Raw genomic sequence first — 22,348 nt, forward strand, 5'->3', positions numbered from 1 at the left:
TTGGAGCAGCTAAAGTATATCCCACAACTTACTCTATTACTATACTAGTAAAATCATTCTGAAGCAGGGGCGATTCTAGGATCAGAGCTTTGGGGGTGCTGAGCACCCAGAGAGCTGCCCATCCAGGCAGGGTAAACTTTACTCGTCACGATGAGACTTCTTCCCTGTCTCTGTCAGTCCCTGCATCCTTAAATGTCTCCAGTTGTCCCGAGTTCCCTCTGACTGTCTCCTTGGTTCATTTAAACCCTGTTCCTCCCTGTCCTCATCGTCTGTTGTCTTCATCTCCATTATCAGTCATCATAATTTTACCCTCTCTGTGCAAGTCTGCAAATTTCTTTATTAAATCATAAGATTCTTAAATTCATCAAGTCTCTCTGTGCCTGGGTCCTCGTCTCAAAACATGACATCACTGTTTTGTACATTTTAACACAATTTAATCCCCACATTTGTGAAAGAAAAGCAAAACACTTTTTTGAAAAGTCTGTAACAAAACCATCAAATCTGATAAAGGTTATTTAAATGGTGCTAAAGACTACTACAGCAAAAGAAGACTGGATTGGAATTTTTTTTAAAATACATATCCTAACCTTAATTACTGCGGGAGAATAATGAATGATGCTCATAGTGAGTAAAAAGTAAACTGAGTGCATGTTTTGGACAGAGATTCACTTTTAAAGTGTGTGTATAATATAATACAGATACATAAAAAATACACTCCAAAAATAGAAGAGTCCTTGAAATGTACAAAATATTATTAAAGGATTAGAAAAATGGAGACACCTTGGCCTATGGTACAATGTATACAATGTATGAAAAGATCTTTACTGCAGATACTACTATGGCTCTGCAGATTTTTTCTTTTCTTTTAACCTATGTCGCCTCACCTTGAGGTTGGCAAATCTGTCTATCACATTTTGGTGGTCAAGTCTTTCAAGCATCTCTTTCTCAACTGACATCACAGCCAGGTGCTGGAGTCTGCTTTGACCCATGGTCCTTCTCAGCCAGGTATGGAGCTGACTCTAAACACTAAAAGACCTAAAAGACCTTTCACAGCTACAGTTGCTAACTGGGTTTGTTAGGGCAACCTGAATAACAGTTTTCAGTGTGGGGAAGATCTGATTATCCAGAAGATTGTACAATGTTAACATATCTGGAATGGCACCAGCCTCGCTCTTGAGCTTCAAAAAGTTTTTGGCAACCGTGACTTCCTCTGACTGAAGTTCAATATGGTAATGCAGTGCCAGGGCTGACAACCCAGTTTGTTTTGCAGATTCTGTATAGCAGCTTTAATATAGGGAGAACACAACTTCCAGATTGTATGAGTAAAATTAGTTGTTGTTTTTTTCTTTGCCAGTTTAACAGTTTCTATTTTGCCTGTTAGTATTCCCTGTCTGTTTTCTTACCTGGTTCTTCCTGACCTTGTACTTTCTCCTCATGTTCTCCTCTTTCCTCTCTCCCTCTTTGGACTGACAATCATACACAAATAGATTGTATTCAATTAGATTTAAAAAAACAATACTATTAAGATCACTAATAAAAAAGTCCTCTCTCAGTGTACTTTCAACCAAAAGGCAAATAACCAAACCACATGTACATCTAATAAAAGATATAAATATTGAAACACTGATCCAACATTATCCTTTATTGATGGATCATTTGATTTTACACTTTTACCTGAATGTGGCTCCTTTTTTTGAAAAAACTTCCTCATATCCATTATGAACCTGGCTGTCTCTCTGTACACACACACACACACACACAACAGGAGTTATAAGGTTAATGGGCATCCAGTCAGTTAGCTAGTTAGTACCTTGGGTTCAATATCGGCACGTGCACATATGACAAAATAACCAGTTTCTCTCATTACATTTCAAACAGGACAGTGGTAACAACAGTAGGCTACGGACAATGTTGTTTTAGATTTTAAATAGGCTGTATACATTTCAATGGGAGCAACAGGACGGTCAGATGTCGCTGATTTTACTACAGAGTCGGATTGTAGGGTAGCAAACATAGTCGGGAAACACGTTTTCAACCCAGCAGGTTACCTGGGTGTAATGTTTTTCAGCTAAAAAGAAACATGGCTTGACTCCTACCTAACTATATAAAGAGTAACTGAAGGATAAATGCAGCTGTTTAGGCCAGGCACTTCCACCTCCGCTCCGCTGCGTCTCAGCCACTATCGCTCTGGCAGCAACGACCCTAGAGCCAGAGTAGGAGAGAGCCGAGCTGGAACAAACCATTTTGAGAGGGGGGAGGGGTTATCTATACTTTTGTTGTTAAAATGTTCCATCTCAATTAAGTACTGTATGCTTTTTTTATATTTTTAGTAGTGTGTCCCACAAACAGCAAATATTGTCAAAAATGTAAGAAATGTCTGGGGGCGCTTTGATTCATTTTGGGGGTGCTGAAGCACCCCCCAAAATGGGCTAAAATCGCCCCTGTTCTGAAGATATAAACTGAGAATAAACGCGTGATTATTTTTAAAATTTATCGTGTAGTTTATCTGTAAAGAAGCAGTGCATAAAACACTGACCAGGTGCAGAAGTCATGTCTGATCTATTGAATATGAAACAGAAATCCTTCATTTGCCGAACAGTTTAACGTTGATGAAATTATGAGCAGGCATCATTAGAGTCTTCTGCATTGCTCTTTCACGTTGCAGCGTGGGAACGTAGCCTCTTAGAACGCGCATGCTCTTTCTGTCAAAGGCAATGCGATATCGCAGACAGTTGTGATGTTGTGTTAGAAAAACAAAAAATAGCAAAGGAATTCAAGACGAAACAGATCTGCTGTTGCTAGCACAGATCATTTTGCCGCGTAGAATAAATAATAAGCGTATACTGACAGCTCACGATAGGGGGCTTAAAAAAAATAGACAACGGATTTTTCGTGAGGAGGATGTACCTGTGAACGCAACTCTCGTGAGACTCTGTGAGATTGAACATGGTGGCATACACTAGCTAGAACCTAAACAAAACTTCTGATCTTCTTACAAGACTAGTCTCTCTTCAAAATCCTGGAATCTCCACCATTTACTGAACTGGGTGAATAGGAAGACTTCATTGACGTCTTTTTTAACCGGATTTTCACCATGAGGAAAAACAAGAACAAACGTCAACCTACCAAACGTAAAACTGCCAGTCAAACACAAAAGTCCAAAAGACCTCGTAGTGATTCACCAAAAAGGACAGAAAAGGACAGTTCTCAATTGACACCATTCGAGATTTTCTTCCAAAAGGTGAGCGATGCCCACTAATCAATAAAAAATAACGTTTCCGCATTTGATACCAGACTCTCGCTAACTGAAATGTTACACAAAGAGATTCAACGCTGTGACCGTCGGTCGAGACTATCACAGTCCAGCTAAGCTTAGGATAGAGAATAAAATCAGACTGAAATCCAAACAGGATGATCATGAGAGTTAAAATATATGACTCCAAACTGTGAAAAACCAATCCCAACCACTACCAATATGAGTACCCATTCTAACCTCCCCCCCACTGGTGATGTGGCATGTGGCAAGGAGTGTAAGACTTTCGTTTCGTTATGTTTGTTTGTTTTGTTTTCGTAATGATCTATTTTTATTTTATTTGTTTTTCATTCATTTATTGTTAATTCTCATTCTACCTTTGGCTCCTCCTCCTAATAATACAGTATGGGGCTTAAGCAGGTGCACAGGAAGTTATGAACACACACATTTCATTTCAAATACAAGGACTCTTGTCTGCCTCATGTATTTCCGACTTATCTTTTTATTTAGTATTTGACATGTTATTTCAATTATATATACCTCGTTTTGTTTAAAATAAAACACATTTTAAAAAGAGTTAATTCATTGAAAATACAGCTTAAAAATGTATGTTTTTTCACAAATCCTTCAAGCATACTTCTATACTGGTTAGTGTTTTTTTCCAGCTAGCTAAAGCCAGAGAAAGTCTATGGCTAAGGAATTCAGTGTTAACATGCTACTGCTTTCTCCTCTGAATGCTTTTGTTCATATGAGAACTGCAGAGTCAGCATTAATCCTGCAGCATTGTCCGTGTTTGATACTCACCAGTCAGGAGATTAAAAACCTGATTTTAGCACCTATCCTGCTGGACTGGTGTTTATCGCACTACTGTCAATTAAATTTAGCCAAACTCTGAGCTTTACACATGCTATAATCAGCACCTGGACTTCACCTCACCATCTGTCTCATCAACATATATTCTGCCTGCACAGATTGAAAAGTTCTCCAAACTGCACATGAAGGACCGTGACAGGGTACAAGAGATCCTGCAGTCCATGCAGAAAGCTGGCTCCAATACCCTGCAGGTATCCACATCACTCACTCCTCTTATAAACGTATTCACCCCTATATGAAAATAGAATATTATTTCTTTCATGATTTTTATCTCGTTTTTGATCCAGGTGATCTCAGATTTTGACATGACCCTTACAAGATTTGAATACAATGGGAAAAGATGCCCCACTTGTCATAGTGAGTACACTCAAAGTACAACAAACTATATATAATAACTCGAATGTTCTGTTACCCAGTATTTGCAGGGGTAGTGTGTTTATGAACTACACTGACATACAGTGGGTTTACAGACACAAAACCTTCTAAAAGAATGCTCTTTATACACACGGTTTCCAAGCAAGGGTGGTGTAATAAAAACCACTGGAGGGCAACATTTACATATCAAGAACAAAAGATGAGACAAAAGGTGTTGAAGACTGTCAGGCAGTCTGCTCCATGGGGTATCTAGAGACTCAGACAACAATTACAAAGGGTGAAAGGCTCTAGACAAGTAACAAGATCAAGGTTCACACATTCCAAAGTAAAATGGTGATCAGGACCGAATGAGGAACTTCCTACTCCGGTTAGGATTTAATTGGGCATTACTCTTTTCCATTCTATTCCCCATGTGATCTCAGACACACAGTTTGCAGTGCTTACCAAATGTAATATAAAAACAAGAAAACACAAATGCTTTAGAATTCTATTAAAAACGTATATCAACTAAATAAATTAAATGACAAACTGAAATAATGTCTTTATATATATATGCTATATACTGGACCTCTCTGGCTTAACTATGTGGGCAACTGCGAATTTCAGCCAAATGGTCAAAGAGAAAGTAAAATATTGAGACACAAGATATCTTGTATTTTCTTTTAAAGAGGATCTAGCAAAGATATAAATCTGAATCACCAAGCCTTAAACAACAAATGGACATTATTCATTGCATGCTAAACTTTTCCATTACAGAGTAAACGTTTCCAATGGAAAACATTACAAAGTAATGGAAAAGTTTAGCATTAGTCTGAGATTCAGAGGAGAAATCTTTATTAGGAAAACGGGGAGACTGTTTTGTTTTTCTTAAAGACTTTTATGCAGGAAACTCCAGGGAAAGGGAACAGAACAGAAGGGGTAACAGAAACAAGTGGAGGTTTCTCTATTTACATAAGGAGAAGAATAGACACAAAAGCCTGGTGAATGACCATGGGGGTACCAGTATTTAGAGATACAATAGTGATAAAAGACAAGATGTGAAAGAGTCTAGACAGGTGACAAAATCAAGGTTAACACCTTCCAAGCCAAAGTGGTGATAAGGAACGGAGAGAATAAAAAGCCTCTACAGGGGACTGTTTGCATTTAACGACATGGTATTAACATTAAAATGGTGAGAAACTGTTTGCCTCAGTTTCCAGCAGGTCTCCAGCAGGGTAGAGATCTTGTGACTGTGAAAGCCATAGGTCTGCCTGTAACTCCTCTTCCAATATGGATGACTTCTTCTTGGGAGACAATAGAGAGAAAGGGTTCCACTCAGGAATGCTTTGCATCCATTTGGAGTGGCACTTTTGCCATTATAGGAGGATAAGAGGACAGAAGCCATGCCAGCAAAAAGCCCCCCATATCTTTTCATTCAGATATGTACAATTCTCTTTGTGTGTACGCCACACATGCATTTGAACACATGTTGAGAATGAAAGATAATACCACCATATCTACACTTATTACACCACTGAATTCATCTTTGTGCATTCACCTTTTAGTGAGGGGTTTGAAAACCTTAGGCCACTTAACCTAGTTAGTGGATGATGAGATTTTTAATGAAATGGAATCAAGCCTATATTGGGTAAATTGAAGGTGAAGTTTAGGGTAAGTCTGGATCAGGATGTAGGGTAGGTTGGTCTTGTGATCCCTACCACATATGTCCTTGGTCAGTAATAGTAGACTCGATCAGGCACTGACTCATGGTTAATAATAGAAAAAATGCTTATGCTAAAGTCGTATATACTGGTGTATTTCCCGTAGATCTAAATGTAGAAGTCACTTAGTTGTTGCCATCTGTTCCTTAACAATAAACTCTCATCCAAACTCAATTAGCTTTTTTTTCCCTCTTTCTATCCTTATGTAAAATTAGAATTATTTGAGCCTACTCAGTATTTTTATACGTTTCACAGAGCACAATTCAGTGTCGACTCCTTCATTTGTCGTGTCTCTCTTCAATCGTTCTGGGTCTTTAAAATGTTTTTATTTGTCAGCTGTTTGTAGTTTGAGGTGCCATGCATATAAAAGGTTTTGGCTGAAAGAAACATGACTGTCATTTTGTGTATTTGCAGATATTCTTGAAAGGAGTGATGTCATCTCCAGTGATTGCAAAAAAAAGGTAGGCAAAACTTCTAGTTTACGATTGAATATATATATATTTTTTATAGTGCTTTTATATTAACACTGCATGTTTTAGTACAGTGTCCACTTCAAAACAGCATTATGATGAGGAGTGTTGTGTGGTGGGAGAAATGGAAACATGCAGTCAACAACCTTGACTATGCCTCTTAATCAGTTTTGTGTAAATATTATCAGGAAAACATGCTGCACATTAAAAATATGTTCCATTTTTCACTGAATGTCCTTCTGGTGTGGGGTGAACTGTGAAGGCTATCAGGGGTAAAATGAAGCTGTTTATCCAGATGTTTGCAAATCTTAAGTAATATGTTAAATATATTAAGTAAGTAAGGTTTATTTTACAGTGTTTTTCAACAATAAAAGTCACAAAGTGGTTTACAGTACAGAATAAGAAGAAACAGTAACACTTTAAAATCATGACAGACTGTTAAGCTTTAAAAAGGTATTAGTAAGTACTTAAAAATCCGCCTTAGTATGTCATTTATCAATGCAGATATAGATTTTTATTCTTGATTTATAAGGTCATATATAACATGTTCATGGTATCTTTTACAAAGTTTAAGTGATTAACAAAATCATTTTATACCTAACTATTAGGGGTGCAACGATACTCGTATCGATATTGAACCGTTCGATACAGTGCTTTCGGTTCGGTACGCAAGTGTATCGATCAATACAAGATTTTTAATTTATTTTATCAACTTTTCTTCTGACGATGCTGTCTGTGTTGAGAGCTCAGTGGATCTGCGTTCGACTACTCCGCCTAGGCTGCACTGTCGAGCGCAGATCCACTGAACGCAGCGCAAGGTAGCAAGACAGAAGCTTAGCTCGTTGCAACATGGTAAATTGAACCTCCCCCGCCCTAATTCAGATCTGGCCTTTGGAACTATTTTGGTCTTCATGTGAAGTATGACCCTGAAGGTAAGCGCATCATGGACAAAAGTAAAACAGTATGTTGGATGTGCCACGCAGTGTTCAATTACATGGGTGGGAACTACTGCGTTAGTGCAGTTTGCTCGTTAACGTGTTGACGCTGTCCAGCCCCACGCACGGGCGATCCGCGGTAGCTCGTTAATGGAGATTTGCCGTGTTGTGGCGTTAACGTCATTTCAGATTAATGCTGACAGCACTAGTGGGAACACAACGAATATGACTGCACATTTACTCCGACATCATCCTAGTGCAAAGACAAGTGGAAGCAGACAAAAACAACAAGCACGCATGCTACAAACTTTACCCGAGTCATTTAGACAGCCGTTAGCGCACGATTCTCCTTATGGGGACCTGATATGTTTAATATGCTGCTGAGAGTATACCCCAGAAGAAGCGTATAGTATAGCTTTTATTTTGGAAAGAGCCATTTCTCTGTAATAAACTCTCTTTTCCAAAGATGAGGGATTTCTCCATCAGATATTAATTTTTTTATTACTTTGTCGTTTCAGCAACATTAAATTTAAAAACTGTACTTTTGAGTTAAAATATATATTTATAATTTTAATAAATGACAAATTAAAAAGGCATGAACATTTTTTTGTATCGAAAAAATATCGAACCGTGACACCAAAGTATCGAACCGAACCGAACCGTGAATTTTGTGTATCGTTGCACCCCTACTAACTATATATATTTAATAATTATGATGCAAGCTCATCGTTTGTGAGTGTGATGAGAGCATTCAGAGATATTGGTTTTAAAACTGACAGCTAGTTAAGGGATGTGGCGTGAAAGAAAAAAGGGTTATTTTTGACCAATACATGATGGATATTATTAGATACAGGCATTCCGGTATTTCTTGTGTCAAATAAAAGTTATTGTATCCAGAAGGTGAGTAAGTACAACATTTGTTCAGTGTTTCATGAGTAAGCTGGTCAACACTCTGGACTGAGCCGGGGACAAAAAAGAACTTTGCACATGAAAAATAAAAGTGAAGTATGTAGTGATGATTGAATTTAAACTGAAGGCTTGCTCCCTGTGCATTCATGCAGGGGGTTTAAAATAACACCCCAAATAACTATCCAGAAGCATTGCCCAGATGGCTGCTGAGTGGTGGTGAGACTTGCCAATTCTAGAAGAATTGTGATATTTGCTGATCAGTTTTTATAACACTGTCATGTCCTCTACAGCTGCAGGGGCTGCTCGACAAATACTACCCCATAGAGATCGACACTACGCTGTCAGTAGAGGAGAAGCTGCCTCTTATGGTGGAGTGGTGAGTGTGTACACAGAGCTATGACTTGTGTTTAACAGTGTTGGAAGGGTATTTATTGACTTGACTGTATCTCAGGTGGACAAAGGCTCACGAGCTGCTGGTGAATCAGAAAATTAAGAAAGATGGGTTAGCCAAGGCGGTGAGGGACTCTGAAGCCAAGCTGAGGTACGAGCATCCCCGAAGATCTGTTTAGTTCTTGAATGTTGAAAACATTTTTGTAATGCAGCTAATGTGGATTCTTTTTCATTTCTTTTAACAGGGATGGCTACAAGGATTTCTTTGACCACCTGCATGAGCACAGCATCCCCCTGCTCATCTTCTCTGCTGGAATAGGAGACATCCTGGAAGAGGTGATACGCCAGACTGAGGTCTTCCACCCTAATGTCAAGGTCATCTCCAACTACATGGACTTTGATGAGTCTGTGAGTAGCCACACCACATACTATAACCTGACCTCCACTCAGGCATTTAAATAATAATTTGACTTGATCTGTTTGCACAGGGGGTGCTGAAGGATTTCAAAGGAGAACTAATTCACATCTACAATAAAAGGGAAGGTGCACTGCTCAACACCGGACATTTCCAGGAGCTGCGCACGCGGACAAATGTGCTACTACTGGGAGACTCTCTAGGGGATCTGAACATGGCTGATGGAGTGCAGGACATGGAGAACATCCTCAAGATCGGCTTCCTTAATGACAAGGTCAGCAAAAAGCATGCACGCAGTTATGTTCACTAAATCGAATTGATACTTATCTATTTTTAATTTCCACAGGTGGAGGAGAGGAAACAATCATACCTGGACTCATATGACATTGTGTTGATAAAGGATGAAACCTTAGATGTTCCAAATGCAGTTATTCGCTTTCTCACTGAGTAATTGGACTGTGACAGCCCTGCGGTAGGACACCTACCTCAGCTGATAGCTGCAGCCTAAAAGCTGCATATGTGTGTCTACTGTTCAAACTTTGACATAAATGGCGGTACTTGACTTAGTATTTGCTCTGAAAACGACTTCCATTCTCTTACAATTCACTGAAAAGGAGCTTTTTTTGTAATCTGAAAACAGACACTGTTTTTTAGCACTGCAGTGCCATCTTGTGGTGGACTGTCGGTAAATACATTTAGGAACAGGGAAAGAAAGGATAGAAAACATATTTCTATATTTAGAGTCAGTAATTTGTAATAACTATTACGTTGAAATTCTGAGAATATTAGCAAGAAATACAATAAAAAGTTAATAAAGTAGTTATTTTTTGCTACAGATTTTAAACTTTAGGTTCAGTGTTTTTAAATCACTGAAAGGTCTGATGCTTTCTGTCTATCTGAGTCTGGAATAAAAGAAAAAAAAAATTAAGTTGCTGCTTCTTTCTTCGGCTTCTGCCTTGAAAAGCCATTACAGTGGTCGTCATCTCAACTTTGCCTCTCTAACTTCATCTCCAAACTTCTCTTACCAAACCATACATCATAGCAGGTCTCAATACTATGTTTAATCCATTCACTCCGATGATGACCTGTCACAAATCACGCCTGACACTTTTCTCCACCAACTCCATCCTGCCTACACTCTCTTGTTTACCTCTCATCCCTTAACTCAAAGTAAGTGTTAAGAAGAGCTGGTTGCCATAATAATGGTTTACAGTGGGTTGATGGATAGTTTATCAACATTACTGAGTACTTGATCAGGTAAATCATGCAGATTAGATGCTATATACAAAATATATTTCAGTTTGCAAAAGGTTGGGCAATATCGGTCCAAATGTTAGATTTGTTTTGGGTTCAAGCACATGTAGGTATGGAAGGAAGTTAGGATATTGACGTATTGGCAAAATAGCCCCTGAAATTACAATGTTTTGATTTAGAGATAGCACTATGCAAAGCTGAAGGGAGCATTATAAATAATCAAATCACAAGAATATGGCAGCAATAAAGAAAGGGATCTATACAACAGTTAAAAACACGTCGGTCGTGGGAAGAGAGCGGCCAAGAACCAAAAGGAAGAAATAACAATCACCTGTCTCAGGACAGAACACAAGGGTCCTAATAAAACTCTGCAGCTAAACCCAACTGGACATTGGAGAAAAAAAGGAGGAAATTAATAGGAAATTTTAAGGCACTGAAGATGAAGTTTACTTTGGAAGATCATCTTGGAAAGGCGCTGTCACAACTCCATGGCCAACTGATGATGTTTGTGAGAAGAACATTTTTTTTATACAGGTTTTATAGGGAGAGTTTTTTATTTTACTGTCAGGTTCCTGATCCACACTCCAGTCCAGTAGGTGGCGGTAATGCGCATTTAAGCTCGGTCTGTCAACCACTAATAAACCCAGATGAAGAAGTAGCGGACAGCTTTCATCAGACCTAACGGACTGAAAACACATTTTCTCAATGGTAGTATTTCTCAAGAATGATTAAAGCGTATACTTATACCGGTGAAATTTTGTGGGAGGCAGTTAAAGCCACAGACAGTTTATAGCTGAAGAATACATCGCGAACATCCTGCTGTAGGTGCAGCTAGCAAACGCTTATGTTATCACCAGCAGTGTCGCTGTTTATTTCACAGTTTAAGAAAGCTAGTTTGTCTCTTTTTCCTGTCCTCTCTGGTGTACTTAATGTGTTTGTCCTCCGTGTTAATGTGGTCGCTGAATTGTGGTATATACTGAGATTCGATTTTTCGCCCAGGTGTCATCCACATACCTGAACCATTGGCTCGGTGATGCTCCACGATAGGGTATCAGAGCGCTCTTTTCCACTTCTTCTGTATAAAAATTGGGGAAACTGTGGAAGCAATGACGCAAACGTGTTTTTGTCTATAGTACTGGCTCTTGTACGTGAAATATGTGGGTTGAAGATACAGTTGCAAGAGCAGACAAACTTGGTCGGTGCTGAGAGTGGGGTCGTGATGAAAAGAACAAACGTACTGGGATTTCGTTATGTGGATAATTGAGCGTACAAGACTTCCTGCTTGAATGCTGTTGATACGACATAATTGATATTGTTGACAATTGACTTTAGACACAATCAGCACATACTGTCTACGCAGATTCCGGAGTTGTCCAACTCCTGGGTGCATATGAAAGATGATGAGAGGGTACGAGAGATCCTGCAGTCCATGCAGAATGCTGGCTCCAACACCCTGCAGGTATCCACGTCATCCACCACGCTCATAAACACATTCAGCCCTGCATGAAAATATAATCCGGCTCTTTGGTGATTCTGATCTCGTTTTTGATCCAGGTGATCTCGGATTTTGACATGACCCTTACAAGATTTGAACATAACGGGAAAAGATGCCCCGATTGTTATAGTGAGTACACTCATCATGACAAACTGCACAAGGTGTTTCAGAGATGAGCTGTTGAACTGCTACAGTGGGCATTGAATCTGGTCTATATAGTGGTAAAGAGTTTGCTGGGTGTTTATACACACAAGATAAAGTAAAACAGTGATAAGTAAAGAAGATCCCACTCCAACGAATAAGAAACATTTCATTCTATTCCCCACATGATAGAATTTAGGTCCTGGAGGTGTTTGTAGTGTTTGTCAGCTTTTTGTCGTTTGAAATCGTTATGCATATAAAAGTTTTTAGTTTTGTCATTCTGTGTATTTTATTTGCAGATATTCTTGAAAGAAGCAATGTAATCTCCAGTGACTGTAAAGAAAAGGTAGGAACAGTACTTTAGTGTAACCATATGTTGTAAGTCTATTAGTATATTGTCTTATATGTTCTATTAGTATATTGTCTCAAGACAGTTTGGCACAATGTAAATGCAGCTTTTTATTGAATCTTACATATGTTGTTGCACTGAACGGTAGTTAACACAAAGCAACGGCGTTATAACTGCATTACTACATAGATCATCTGGTTTACTGTTAAAGGGGAAATGTTTTGATGGTTCTTTTATATTAAAACAGCATGTGTTAGTGCAAAATAACCTGCAAGACACACCAGTATTATACATCATATAAAAATCAGAAGTTTTCTTAAAAATAGCTGAGACATAAAAGTGTCTAAAAGTCATAAGAGTGTAAAAGAGGTTTATGATTTCATTATTTTTTGCCTTACTGTATCCAGAAGGTGAATAAGTACAACATTTGTTCGATGTTTCGGTGAGTAAGCTGGCCAACACTCTGGACTGAGCCGGAACAAAAAAAATCCAACCTTGCATATGAATAATAAAAGTGAAGTATGTAGTGATTATTGAATACAAAATGAAAAGCTTTGTCCCTGTGCATTCATGCAGGGGGTTTAAAATAACACCCCAAATAACTATCCAGAAGCATTGCCCAGATGGCTGCTGAGTGGTGGTGAGACTTGCCAATTCTAGAAGAATTGTGATGTTTGCTGATCAGTTTTTATAACACTGTCATGTCCTCTACAGCTGCAGGAGCTGCTCGACAAATACTACCCCATAGAGATCGACACTACGCTGTCAGTAGAGGAGAAGCTGCCTCTTATGGTGGAGTGGTGAGTGTGTACACAGAGCTATGACTTGTGTTTAACAGTGTTGGAAGGGTATTTATTAACTCGACTGTATCTCAGGTGGACAAAGGCTCATGAGCTGCTGGTGAATCAGAAAATTAAGAAAGCCGGGTTAGCCAAGGCGGTGAGGGACTCTGAAGCCAAGCTGAGGTACGAGCATCCCTGAAGATCTGTTTAGTTCTTGAATGTTGAAAATTTTTTGTAATGCAGCTAATGTGGATTCTTTTTCATTTCTTTTAACAGGGATGGCTACAAGGATTTCTTTGCCCACCTGTATGAGCACAGCATCCCCCTGCTCATCTTCTCTGCTGGAATAGGAGACATCCTGGAAGAGGTGATACGCCAGACTGAGGTCTTCCACCCTAATGTCAAGGTCATCTCCAACTACATGGACTTTGATGAGTCTGTGAGTAGCCACACCACATACTATAACCTGACCTCCACTCAGGCATTTAAATAATAATTTGACTTGATCTGTTTGCACAGGGGGTGCTGAAGGATTTCAAAGGAGATCTAATTCACATCTACAATAAAAAGGAAGGTGCACTGCTCAACACCGGACATTTCCAGGAGCTGCGCATGCGGACAAATGTGCTACTACTGGGAGACTCTCTAGGGGATCTGAACATGGCTGATGGAGTGCAGGACATGGAGAACATCCTCAAGATCGGCTTCCTTAATGACAAGGTCAGCAAAAAGCATGCACGCAGTTATGTTCACTAAATCGAATTGATACTTATCTATTTTTAATTTCCACAGGTGGAGGAGAGGAAACAATCATACCTGGACTCATATGACATTGTGTTGATAAAGGATGAAACCTTGGATGTCCCAAATGCAGTTATTCGCTTTCTAACTGACAGTAATTAAACTGTGACTTGATATTGGACACTCTGGGGCCATCAGCTGAGAAGGCCCAAGCTGGCCCAGAAACTTTCAGCTGGATTGTTACTGACAATCACCGAAGAATTTTCAACACTGCCTATCACCCCTGCTTTTAATCTAAAAACAGACTTAAAAAAAAAAATCAACTGCAATTTTTATCTGATGTTTGACACTTTGCTCTCAGAAAAATATTTTTGTATTTTATTTTATTTTACCAATTTGTAATTTTAACTTTTAACTGTTTTCACATCACAGAAATGTGATGTGTTACTGTTCTTTCTAAAACCTTAAATTAAGCTGCTTTCGGGCGCTCCCTTCAGGAGTCACCACAGTGGATCATCTGCCTCTATCTTACCCTATTCCCTGGCATCCTCCTCTGTCACGCCAACCCTCTGCACATCCTCCTTCACTGCATTTTTGAACCTCCTCTGTGGCATTTCCATTTTCCATTGTACCTGGCAGCTTCGTGTTCAACATCATTTGTCAAATGTATTCACTATCTTCCTCCTCCATATGTCCAGAGCATCTCAACTTTGCCTCTCTAACATGTCTGTTTTATAACTTGGCATCTGGGTCTCCAAACCATACATGATGGCAGGCATCACTACACTCTTGCTGCTGCCCTCCTGTCACAAATCACCATCAACCTCAATCTCCAGCCACTCCACCCTGCACTCTTCTTCACTTCTCTCGTGCATGTTCAAAAAGTATTTTCTTTGTTGGTCAAATCGTCTGCTGACGGTGTGGCATAACAGTTTATGATTTGTCCTGTTATCCAAAATAATTACCTATTTATTTTCAGCTATGCCAGAAATAAAACAACACAAACACAGAGGTGGGCAGTGCATTTTCCTGAGACACCGGGGCTGTTGTGCGAGGCCAGACCTATTGAGTGTAGCTTATTGACAACACACAGAAATGTGTTTTGTTTATTTTTTATAAAATATTTTATTGTACATTGGTACACAGCCACAAACAATACTGTACAACCAGTGGTTTTTAATCATTTTTATATTAAGATGAAGGATCAAAGGTATAACTCTAAATCAACAGCAAATCACATGACTTTTGTAACAGATGGATGATTCTGGAAGTTGGGCCCTGCCCAGATTCTTGGTAAATGACATGTGCCTTCCCCACAGATCTTTTTTCTTACATCAGCATTTCAAAAGCGCTTCTGGCCACAACATACTGACCATGTTTTTGACATGTCACAGTTAGAAAAACACTGGTGTAAAAGTTATTAAAGATGGCTGAATCTTATATAGCTGCTTTGGGTTCAGAGTTTTGGTAAACAGACGTTTTGTATGGAAAATATAATTTTTCCAACTACAGAGTGAGTTGTCTGAAGTGAAAACGCCCAGTAGATGAGAAATGAGTCCTGAAAAATTCAGAACTCTTCCACAACACACTAAAACAACAGTGTTACCTCAGCCATTGCATGCCTGTACTTTATCACCAGTGAAACACATAGATGTCCTTTTTATAGCTCATCTCTTGCTTGTTTGGACCCTTCATCCTCTGTAACCGTCAGTTCATCTTCTACGATCTTGCCATCTTTATTACGGTCTTGATTATCAAACATGTCCTTAATAATGCTGTCGGCATCAATCCCCGGCCGAAGACGACCTTTGCCTCCTTGAACCTGGAGCCTGATGAAGAGTGAAAACTGGAGAATATTGGAGGAGTGTCTAAGTTATAAAACATTTTTACTGTGTGCAGCAATGTTCCTTTATTTAAAAAAAATCATTTAGAAGAAAAAAAAAATCATTTTAGCTTCTCTTTTTACCTCCTCAAGGGGGACCTGTTTGTCTCCATCAAGGTCCATAGCAGGAAAGAGGGGATCAGGGCCATCCCCGACCCACACAAACATGTAGCCTTCAGGCACACCCTTCTGAAGCTCCACCAACTCCAACTCAAAGAAGAGCACTGCACTCCTTGGAACTCCTCCGGCTGGAGATGCCATTAAAGAAGAGGAAAATTACATGAAAAAGAACAAAAAAAAATACTGTGTATCTGAGTTTCTTGATGACTGACCTTCATTTTCACCATGGCCAAAGTGGGGAGGGATGACCACTTCTCTCCTCTCGCCTACACACATGCCTCTTAAACCTTCCTCCAGACCCAGGATCACATTGTTTGCTCCCAGAGTAGTGATAGAAGGTGAATCATACTGGTCCCTGCAAAGTGATTCATAACTATTTTTAACAGAGAACATTTAGGAAAGAAAAAACAAGAAAAAAACTGGAGCCATGCAAGCATACATGCTTTTGTCATAAAGACAAAGATGGTATGAATTCGAGGCCCACGGAAATCTGTCAGACAAGGAGCCAGCAAGGATTACATGCATGAGGTGGAGGGTGCAGTGTAGCAGAGTGAACAGCAGAGGGCGCTCACGAGGTGTACAGCAGGGTTCCGTCCATCAAGGAGCAATTGTAGCGGTACTGAATCAAATCGTCAGCTTCACTTCTCATGTTACACTCCTGAGGCTTATGAGTAACTTTGATATTGACTGGATCTTTTGGGTTGTGGAAATCAATGACGTGAATGTCAAAGACCAGAACAGCAGATCCAGGAATGAAGTCTCCTACAAGACAAAATGAAAAAACAAAACAAGAAACATCACATTTATACACATAGGAGTACAGACACTTGTGTTAAAAAATACTTTGGTAAAAGTTGAAGTACTGATTCAACTTCTTTACTCAAGTAAAATTGAAATACTACAGGCCCTGAAATGTATTCAAACTAAACAAGTATAAAGTAACTCTCTTGAGGATGTTTCTATGAGCTATTGTTGTGCAAAGCTAATTGAACCTTGTGCTATAGTAATATAATAAAACTATTAGTAAATGAGAATACAAACTTTATTTCAGTCTGAACTGTAATTCTAAAGATTGTACTCAGCTTGAATCAGTTATGCAGAACACGAGCATTTAAGAAGAAAAGCTCTATTTTTTTGTTGCATACATTGTAGACGATGACTTTCCCTCTACAGCTTAACAGGGAAATGAGCACAGTCAGGGTTAACATGGGATTCAGCAAATGTGGGAACGGTAAGATTGATTGTAGTGGCTCAGCGTGGGGAAAAGAATCACAATAATTTCTATTTTGGGCTCCAGCAGATTTTCTTTGTGTACAGACTGTGATCAGCTGACTTCTACTGCTGCTGCGCTTTGTTTGATTTACACAACTGAATTCAACAAGATGTAACCCAACATTTCACAAGCTAACTTTGCTGATTTCCATCCCTTACACTGACAGTATACTTTTTACACTGTCTTTATACTAGATGGTATTCAGTTGCCCTTTTTCTGTAGAGCTAGCTAGATGCTGAAGTACCATGACTACAGAACATCTATACTCGTCCGGTGATGTGCCAAAAACACAGTCCTACTTTAACCTGACTGTGATGCTATAGATTATTAATAAAATACATGGTTTTACCTCATCTTGTTGTATGCGATACCCCTGGTGACTGATATACCATTAGTTACATATGTATTGCCTTGCATATGTAACTTTTTAGGCTCAAATCACTTTGATGTTTGAAGGCACACAGGGATGTGGAATAACTCCATTCAAATTTCTTAAACCTAAAGTAACGAGTCTACTTTGAAAATGTAAGGAGCAGAAAGTACACATATTTGTGTGAAAATTTTGGGAGTAAAAGTAAAACGTTTTCTGAAAAATAATTAAAGTACAGATACCTAAAAATTCTAGTTAAGTACACTAAGTATTTGTATGTCACTACTTCCCACCTCTGATGCACTCACTCAGACAACACTTTAAAACCTCCTATTTGCAGACATCAAACTCACCGACTCCTTTTTCACCATACGCTAAGTGAGGAGGAATTACGACCCTCCTTTTCTCTCCTATGCACAGCCCCTGCAGGGCTTTGTCCATCCCTTGGATCACGTATCCCATACCAATGTAAGTGTTGTAGGTGCTATTTCGCTGATAGCTGTCAAAGGAGAGTGAGAGAGAGTTTGCAAAAAGCTTATTTTGATGATAGCCTATTTACTTTCTAAAAATGAAAAAACAAACAAACAAAAAAAACCCCTCTCAAGTGTACCTCGAGTCAAAGAGCGTGCCGTCCTGAAATGTGCCATTATAGTGGTAGCGGATGTAATCTCCAGTCACTGTTGTGCGCGTGCAGCCTTTAGGCACTTCCTTTGCCTCCACGATTACATCATCCTTGGGGTTAAAGACATCAACCATCAGCACCTCGAATACCAGCGTGGCCTGAGGAGGGATCATGGTTCCTGTTGGGGGGAAAGAAGCATGTTCATGAAAGAAAGTTATTAAAAAAATATATATATTAAAACTCATTGAACAAGTGACCAACCTAAATCCTTTTTTATTTACTCCGATTCAACTGAGGTTTGTTAAAGGATTATTAAGACAACTCTAAAACCTCCTCACTCACAATTTTTGAAAATAAATATAAAATAAGACAGTACAATTTAGACAGTACACGACAGTACTATAAAAGAGATTGAATAACCATCCTGCAGCTAGCTTAGCCTCTGTTACTGCACTCAGCTCTTAGGAAATCCAAACCCACAAGCATTTACACTCCACATCGAAAATGAGAGGACGCATATCTGTGGCCAACACTGGTTACCAGCAAGACAGCCAATTTAATCTGAAAGTATCCATATTGAAGCTTTGCCCAGAGCAAACACCAAATAAGACAGCAAGGAAGGCCATCCAGTAAAGGTCAAAGTAATGGATTTTACTGTAACAAAATTTTGTCCCTACACACAGTCTGGTCTCCATTTTTTAAAGTACGCCCAAAGTTTTAGGATCAACTTTCAATCTTTCTGATGCTTTATTTTCCTTGTATTAGAGCAGGAATGTCAAACTGATTTCACATCGTGGGTCACATATAGAAAATTTTGATCTTAAGTGGGTCAGACTACTGATACTCGCCTTTCAGTCACTGTAAAGAAGTTTAACTAAACATTTATTTCCTGTGACATCTTAATATAAGAAGTGCAATCTCAACAGCACATCTCAGTTTTTCTGTCAGCACTACTCGTTGGGCTTTAAATTGTAAGAAATAAATGTGCAAAAATGAGTTGCTTAGTTGCATTGTTCACATTTTCTAACAAAAGCATGTTTTTTTTTAGAAAATGTGAACAATGAACCCATTGTAAAAAAAAAAAAAAAAAAACAACCCAGAAATTTAGTAGATGGTGAAAAAACAGTTACTTTTCCTGTAATTTCATTGTTTATCTATTACATAATTACTGGTGTAGTATGACTGGCCATAGGGGAAGTCTCTAACAGGAGGAAAAGCTGTAAAGCTTATGAATATACTATTAAACAATCATCAATCAGTCAATCAGTCATCATAAAGACACATAAAAACTTCCTCTGACAATTTCTCTGAAAGTTAGCACACCAAATCCTACATGTAAAATCAAAAATATATATAAAAATACTGATATTTAGATGTGATATGCAGATAAACATGCAGAAAACATATGAAGTTTTAAACTTAACCCTTTAAAAGAAACTAAACAGGTTATTTTAATCACTATGATTATTAATACGAGGTTACATTTTGAGGTTGTCAACAGGTGAATTAAAAGAAATGCCACACTAGCCAAAGACATCTTAATATTAGTTATTACCATAGCCATTCTCTCCGTATGCCAGGAAGGGTGGGACGATAATGAGGCGTCTTTCCCCAACACACATGCCCAGAAGACCCTCGTCCATGCCTTTAATGAGGTCGCCCTGGCCCAGGTAGGTGTCATAGGTGGCATTCCTCGAGTAACTAAATAAAGAGTTCACAGTTCCTGATAATCAAAGAAACAAACAAAGAGATGCTTTTCAGCTTCTAATGAAACTTTTGCGGTCTCACCTGGAGTCAAAGAGTTCACCAGAGAGTTGAGTGCCGTTGTAGTGGTAACGGACAAAATCTGATGTTGCAGTTGTTCGCCTGCAGCTCGCAGGTTTGTTGAGAGTGCGGATCTCAACCTTGTCCTTTTCGTTCCAGATATCCAGCAGAAGGACATCGTAAACCAGGACAGCATCAGGAGGGATTATACCACCTGAACAGAGACAGAGATCAGAGTGTCACAAGTCAGCCCACATAATGCCACCAGTAAAGTGCCGTCACTGCTGTGCTCCTCTGCACCTGTTCCTATGCTTCCATAGGCCAGATGTGGAGGGACTGTGACCCTCCTGCGCTCGTTGACACACATGCCCAGCAGACCCCGGTCCATCCCTGCGATGAGTCTGCCCAGGCCGACCTGGCTGATGAAAGCTTTGCCTCGATCATAGCTGCAGAGGCGGTGATGGAGATGAGGATGAGAGTGAAAAACAGCGTGAACAAAATACAAATGGGTTGTGCTTTTTTTTTTTTTTTTTTTTTTTTTTTTTTGCAAGGGAATGGAATGCAAGGGAGGTATGCCATCTACTAACTGCCTGAAACTAACCCGTGTAGATACTAAATCATTTTCTCAGCCATCTCAGCTTCACTTCTGCTGAAGCTGAGATGCTACTGACACGTTTGCAGCCATCACTGCTGCAGTAAACATACGTGAAGAAAAATCCATTAAAGGAAAAAATAAAATGCGCGTAAACTTTCTTTACTTCTGTGCTTACTGTAATAACTATTTTACTGTGTAAGCAGTGCCCTTACTGCACAGTGAACCATTTTTATCACACAGTAACCATAGTTTCAATAAAAGCTAACGTTACAAGCAGTTCCATAGGAACAGTAGTCCTTTTCTATACAGACCAGCAATTAGCGCTAGTTAGCTCATTCTGAAGCTAAACTAACTGACATTTCGCTGTAACTTCACCTGGAGTCAAACTTTTTCCCGTCTTCAAAGAAGGTACCGTTGAAATGATAACGAACAAAATCTTCTATTTCCACTTCTCGAGGACAAACTTTCGGAATGTCATAACGATCCACGACAACGTCGAGTAACGGACCGGGGCTACAGTTCACGGTCAATAAGTGCGACAGAAGTAAAAGCTGAAAACATGCGAATAAATCCATTTGGAAAGCTGCTCAGCAGAGAGAGTGTCCGTCTGCCCGCCGGTGATGTGGTTCAAGATGTGGAAACCGATACAGCAGCAAAAAGTTGAAGCTGGTCTGGCAGTGAAGCTCGTTGAAATGACATAGATGACTTCCGGTAAGGGATTTCAAATTAATAGTCCTCCAAACAGAGAAAAAAAAGACACTTTAATATTCAGTATAAAAGTTGATAATGTTTATTTCAACTGTTTTTTTTTCTATAAGTCTAACTTGGGAAAACTGCGTCAACCCACAAATCTGGCCAAATCTCAACAAACTAAGTGTGTGAAAATTTTTGTGTGACATAAATAATAATTATGATAATAATAATATTATTATACATAAACTACACAGATTTGAAATATTTAGCATGTAAAGGACAAATATACTGGATTTTATCTGAATGCAGCCTTCCTATATACTTCTTACACTCACGTCTGGTTATCATCTTTGGGTATCAGTAGGGAAGTATGGATAAATTACCACATCTGGTTTTGAGACATTGCGTTTATTATGAGATTCACAACCTGTCACTTCATGTTATTATTTCCCCTCTGTGTGAAATGTGATGAATATGTAAATAAACAAAAAACAAAACAATTGGAGTATTAAAGAAGCAAAGACCCTAGCTGATGACATTTTAACCCACGATAAGTATCCTCAGAGTTTTCATTGCAGAAACTAGGAGGGCGTGTCTGTCCTGCAACCAAGCTAAGTGTTAGCCAGGAAAAGGGATTGTGGGACCCTAGGTCACCCTATTTGTCATTAACATTACAGATGTATAATGTGAACGGTAGAACATTATTAAAGTGTGTGAAAACTGAAAAAATAAGATTGTGTGCCAAATGTAGAAACTTCCAGGTATGCGGTCTCGCTGTTAAGTGGCACCGTGTGTTCCAACCCTGAATGCAGCACAGCGCACGATATGAGACACATACATAATTTATTTCTCATTAATAATACTTTATATTTTTAATGTGGATGGAAAACTAAACACACTTCCGGCCTTCTCCCACCTCTTTCAGGCTTGCTTGTCGTATCTTTCTG

At 39.1% G+C, this 22,348-nt stretch overlaps 3 protein-coding genes across 6 annotated transcripts; 2 read left to right on the forward strand and 1 right to left on the reverse strand.

Moving 5' to 3' along the window:
- The first annotated feature begins 2,701 nt into the window (after positions 1–2,701).
- LOC134625549 (cytosolic 5'-nucleotidase 3-like) lies at positions 2,702–10,209 on the forward strand. The gene is made up of 9 exons (XM_063470791.1): positions 2,702–3,241; positions 4,225–4,317; positions 4,414–4,483; positions 6,616–6,662; positions 8,806–8,891; positions 8,967–9,056; positions 9,151–9,313; positions 9,394–9,594; positions 9,667–10,209. Exons 1-9 carry the CDS (start codon positions 3,095–3,097, stop codon positions 9,769–9,771), a joined length of 1,002 nt encoding a protein of 333 aa, XP_063326861.1. The 5' UTR covers positions 2,702–3,094; the 3' UTR covers positions 9,772–10,209.
- A 985-nt stretch (positions 10,210–11,194) lies between these two features.
- Positions 11,195–15,091, forward strand: LOC134625550 (7-methylguanosine phosphate-specific 5'-nucleotidase A-like). 4 transcript variants are annotated; one of them, XM_063470793.1, is made up of 9 exons: positions 11,195–11,282; positions 11,935–12,033; positions 12,129–12,198; positions 12,510–12,556; positions 13,274–13,359; positions 13,435–13,524; positions 13,618–13,780; positions 13,861–14,061; positions 14,134–15,091. In XM_063470793.1, the coding sequence occupies exons 1-9, from the start codon at positions 11,280–11,282 to the stop codon at positions 14,242–14,244; spliced, it is 870 nt and encodes a 289-aa protein (XP_063326863.1). In that variant the 5' UTR covers positions 11,195–11,279; the 3' UTR covers positions 14,245–15,091. The 4 variants fall into 4 exon arrangements, with proteins under 4 accessions (XP_063326863.1, XP_063326864.1, XP_063326865.1 ...); XM_063470794.1 differs by having other exon boundaries at positions 11,223–11,282; positions 11,907–12,033; XM_063470795.1 differs by lacking the exon at positions 11,195–11,282 and adding an exon at positions 11,378–11,395.
- A 142-nt stretch (positions 15,092–15,233) lies between these two features.
- Positions 15,234–21,324, reverse strand: fkbp10a (FKBP prolyl isomerase 10a). The gene is made up of 10 exons (XM_063470797.1): positions 21,084–21,324; positions 20,414–20,559; positions 20,138–20,327; positions 19,905–20,050; positions 18,338–18,527; positions 18,081–18,226; positions 16,657–16,846; positions 16,297–16,439; positions 16,049–16,212; positions 15,234–15,928 (listed from the first exon to the last, which is right to left on the reverse strand). Exons 1-10 carry the CDS (start codon positions 21,281–21,283, stop codon positions 15,743–15,745), a joined length of 1,701 nt encoding a protein of 566 aa, XP_063326867.1. The 5' UTR covers positions 21,284–21,324; the 3' UTR covers positions 15,234–15,742.
- Between the last annotated feature and the right edge of the window lie 1,024 nt (positions 21,325–22,348).

This window comes from Pelmatolapia mariae, linkage group LG4, assembly GCF_036321145.2.
Source record: "Pelmatolapia mariae isolate MD_Pm_ZW linkage group LG4, Pm_UMD_F_2, whole genome shotgun sequence".
NCBI classification, from domain to species: Eukaryota; Metazoa; Chordata; class Actinopteri; order Cichliformes; family Cichlidae; genus Pelmatolapia; species Pelmatolapia mariae.

Excerpts from the sequence above, each read along its gene's own strand:
- fkbp10a (XM_063470797.1), bottom strand. The coding sequence starts at position 21,283 with ATGGATTTATTCGCATGTTTTCAGCTTTTACTTCTGTCGCACTTATTG. Across the intron at positions 16,440-16,656 it reads GGAACCCTGCTGTACACCTC|GGACCAGTATGATTCACCTT; the intron begins GTGAGCGCCCTC and ends ATCACTTTGCAG. Across the intron at positions 15,929-16,048 it reads AACAGGTCCCCCTTGAGGAG|TTTTCACTCTTCATCAGGCT; the intron begins GTAAAAAGAGAA and ends AATATTCTCCAG.
- LOC134625549 (XM_063470791.1), top strand. The coding sequence starts at position 3,095 with ATGAGGAAAAACAAGAACAAACGTCAACCTACCAAACGTAAAACTGCC. Across the intron at positions 3,242-4,224 it reads TCGAGATTTTCTTCCAAAAG|ATTGAAAAGTTCTCCAAACT; the intron begins GTGAGCGATGCC and ends CTGCCTGCACAG. Across the intron at positions 8,892-8,966 it reads CTGCCTCTTATGGTGGAGTG|GTGGACAAAGGCTCACGAGC; the intron begins GTGAGTGTGTAC and ends ACTGTATCTCAG.
- LOC134625550 (XM_063470792.1), top strand. Across the intron at positions 12,034-12,128 it reads CTGGCTCCAACACCCTGCAG|GTGATCTCGGATTTTGACAT; the intron begins GTATCCACGTCA and ends TTTTTGATCCAG. Across the intron at positions 13,781-13,860 it reads ACATGGACTTTGATGAGTCT|GGGGTGCTGAAGGATTTCAA; the intron begins GTGAGTAGCCAC and ends CTGTTTGCACAG.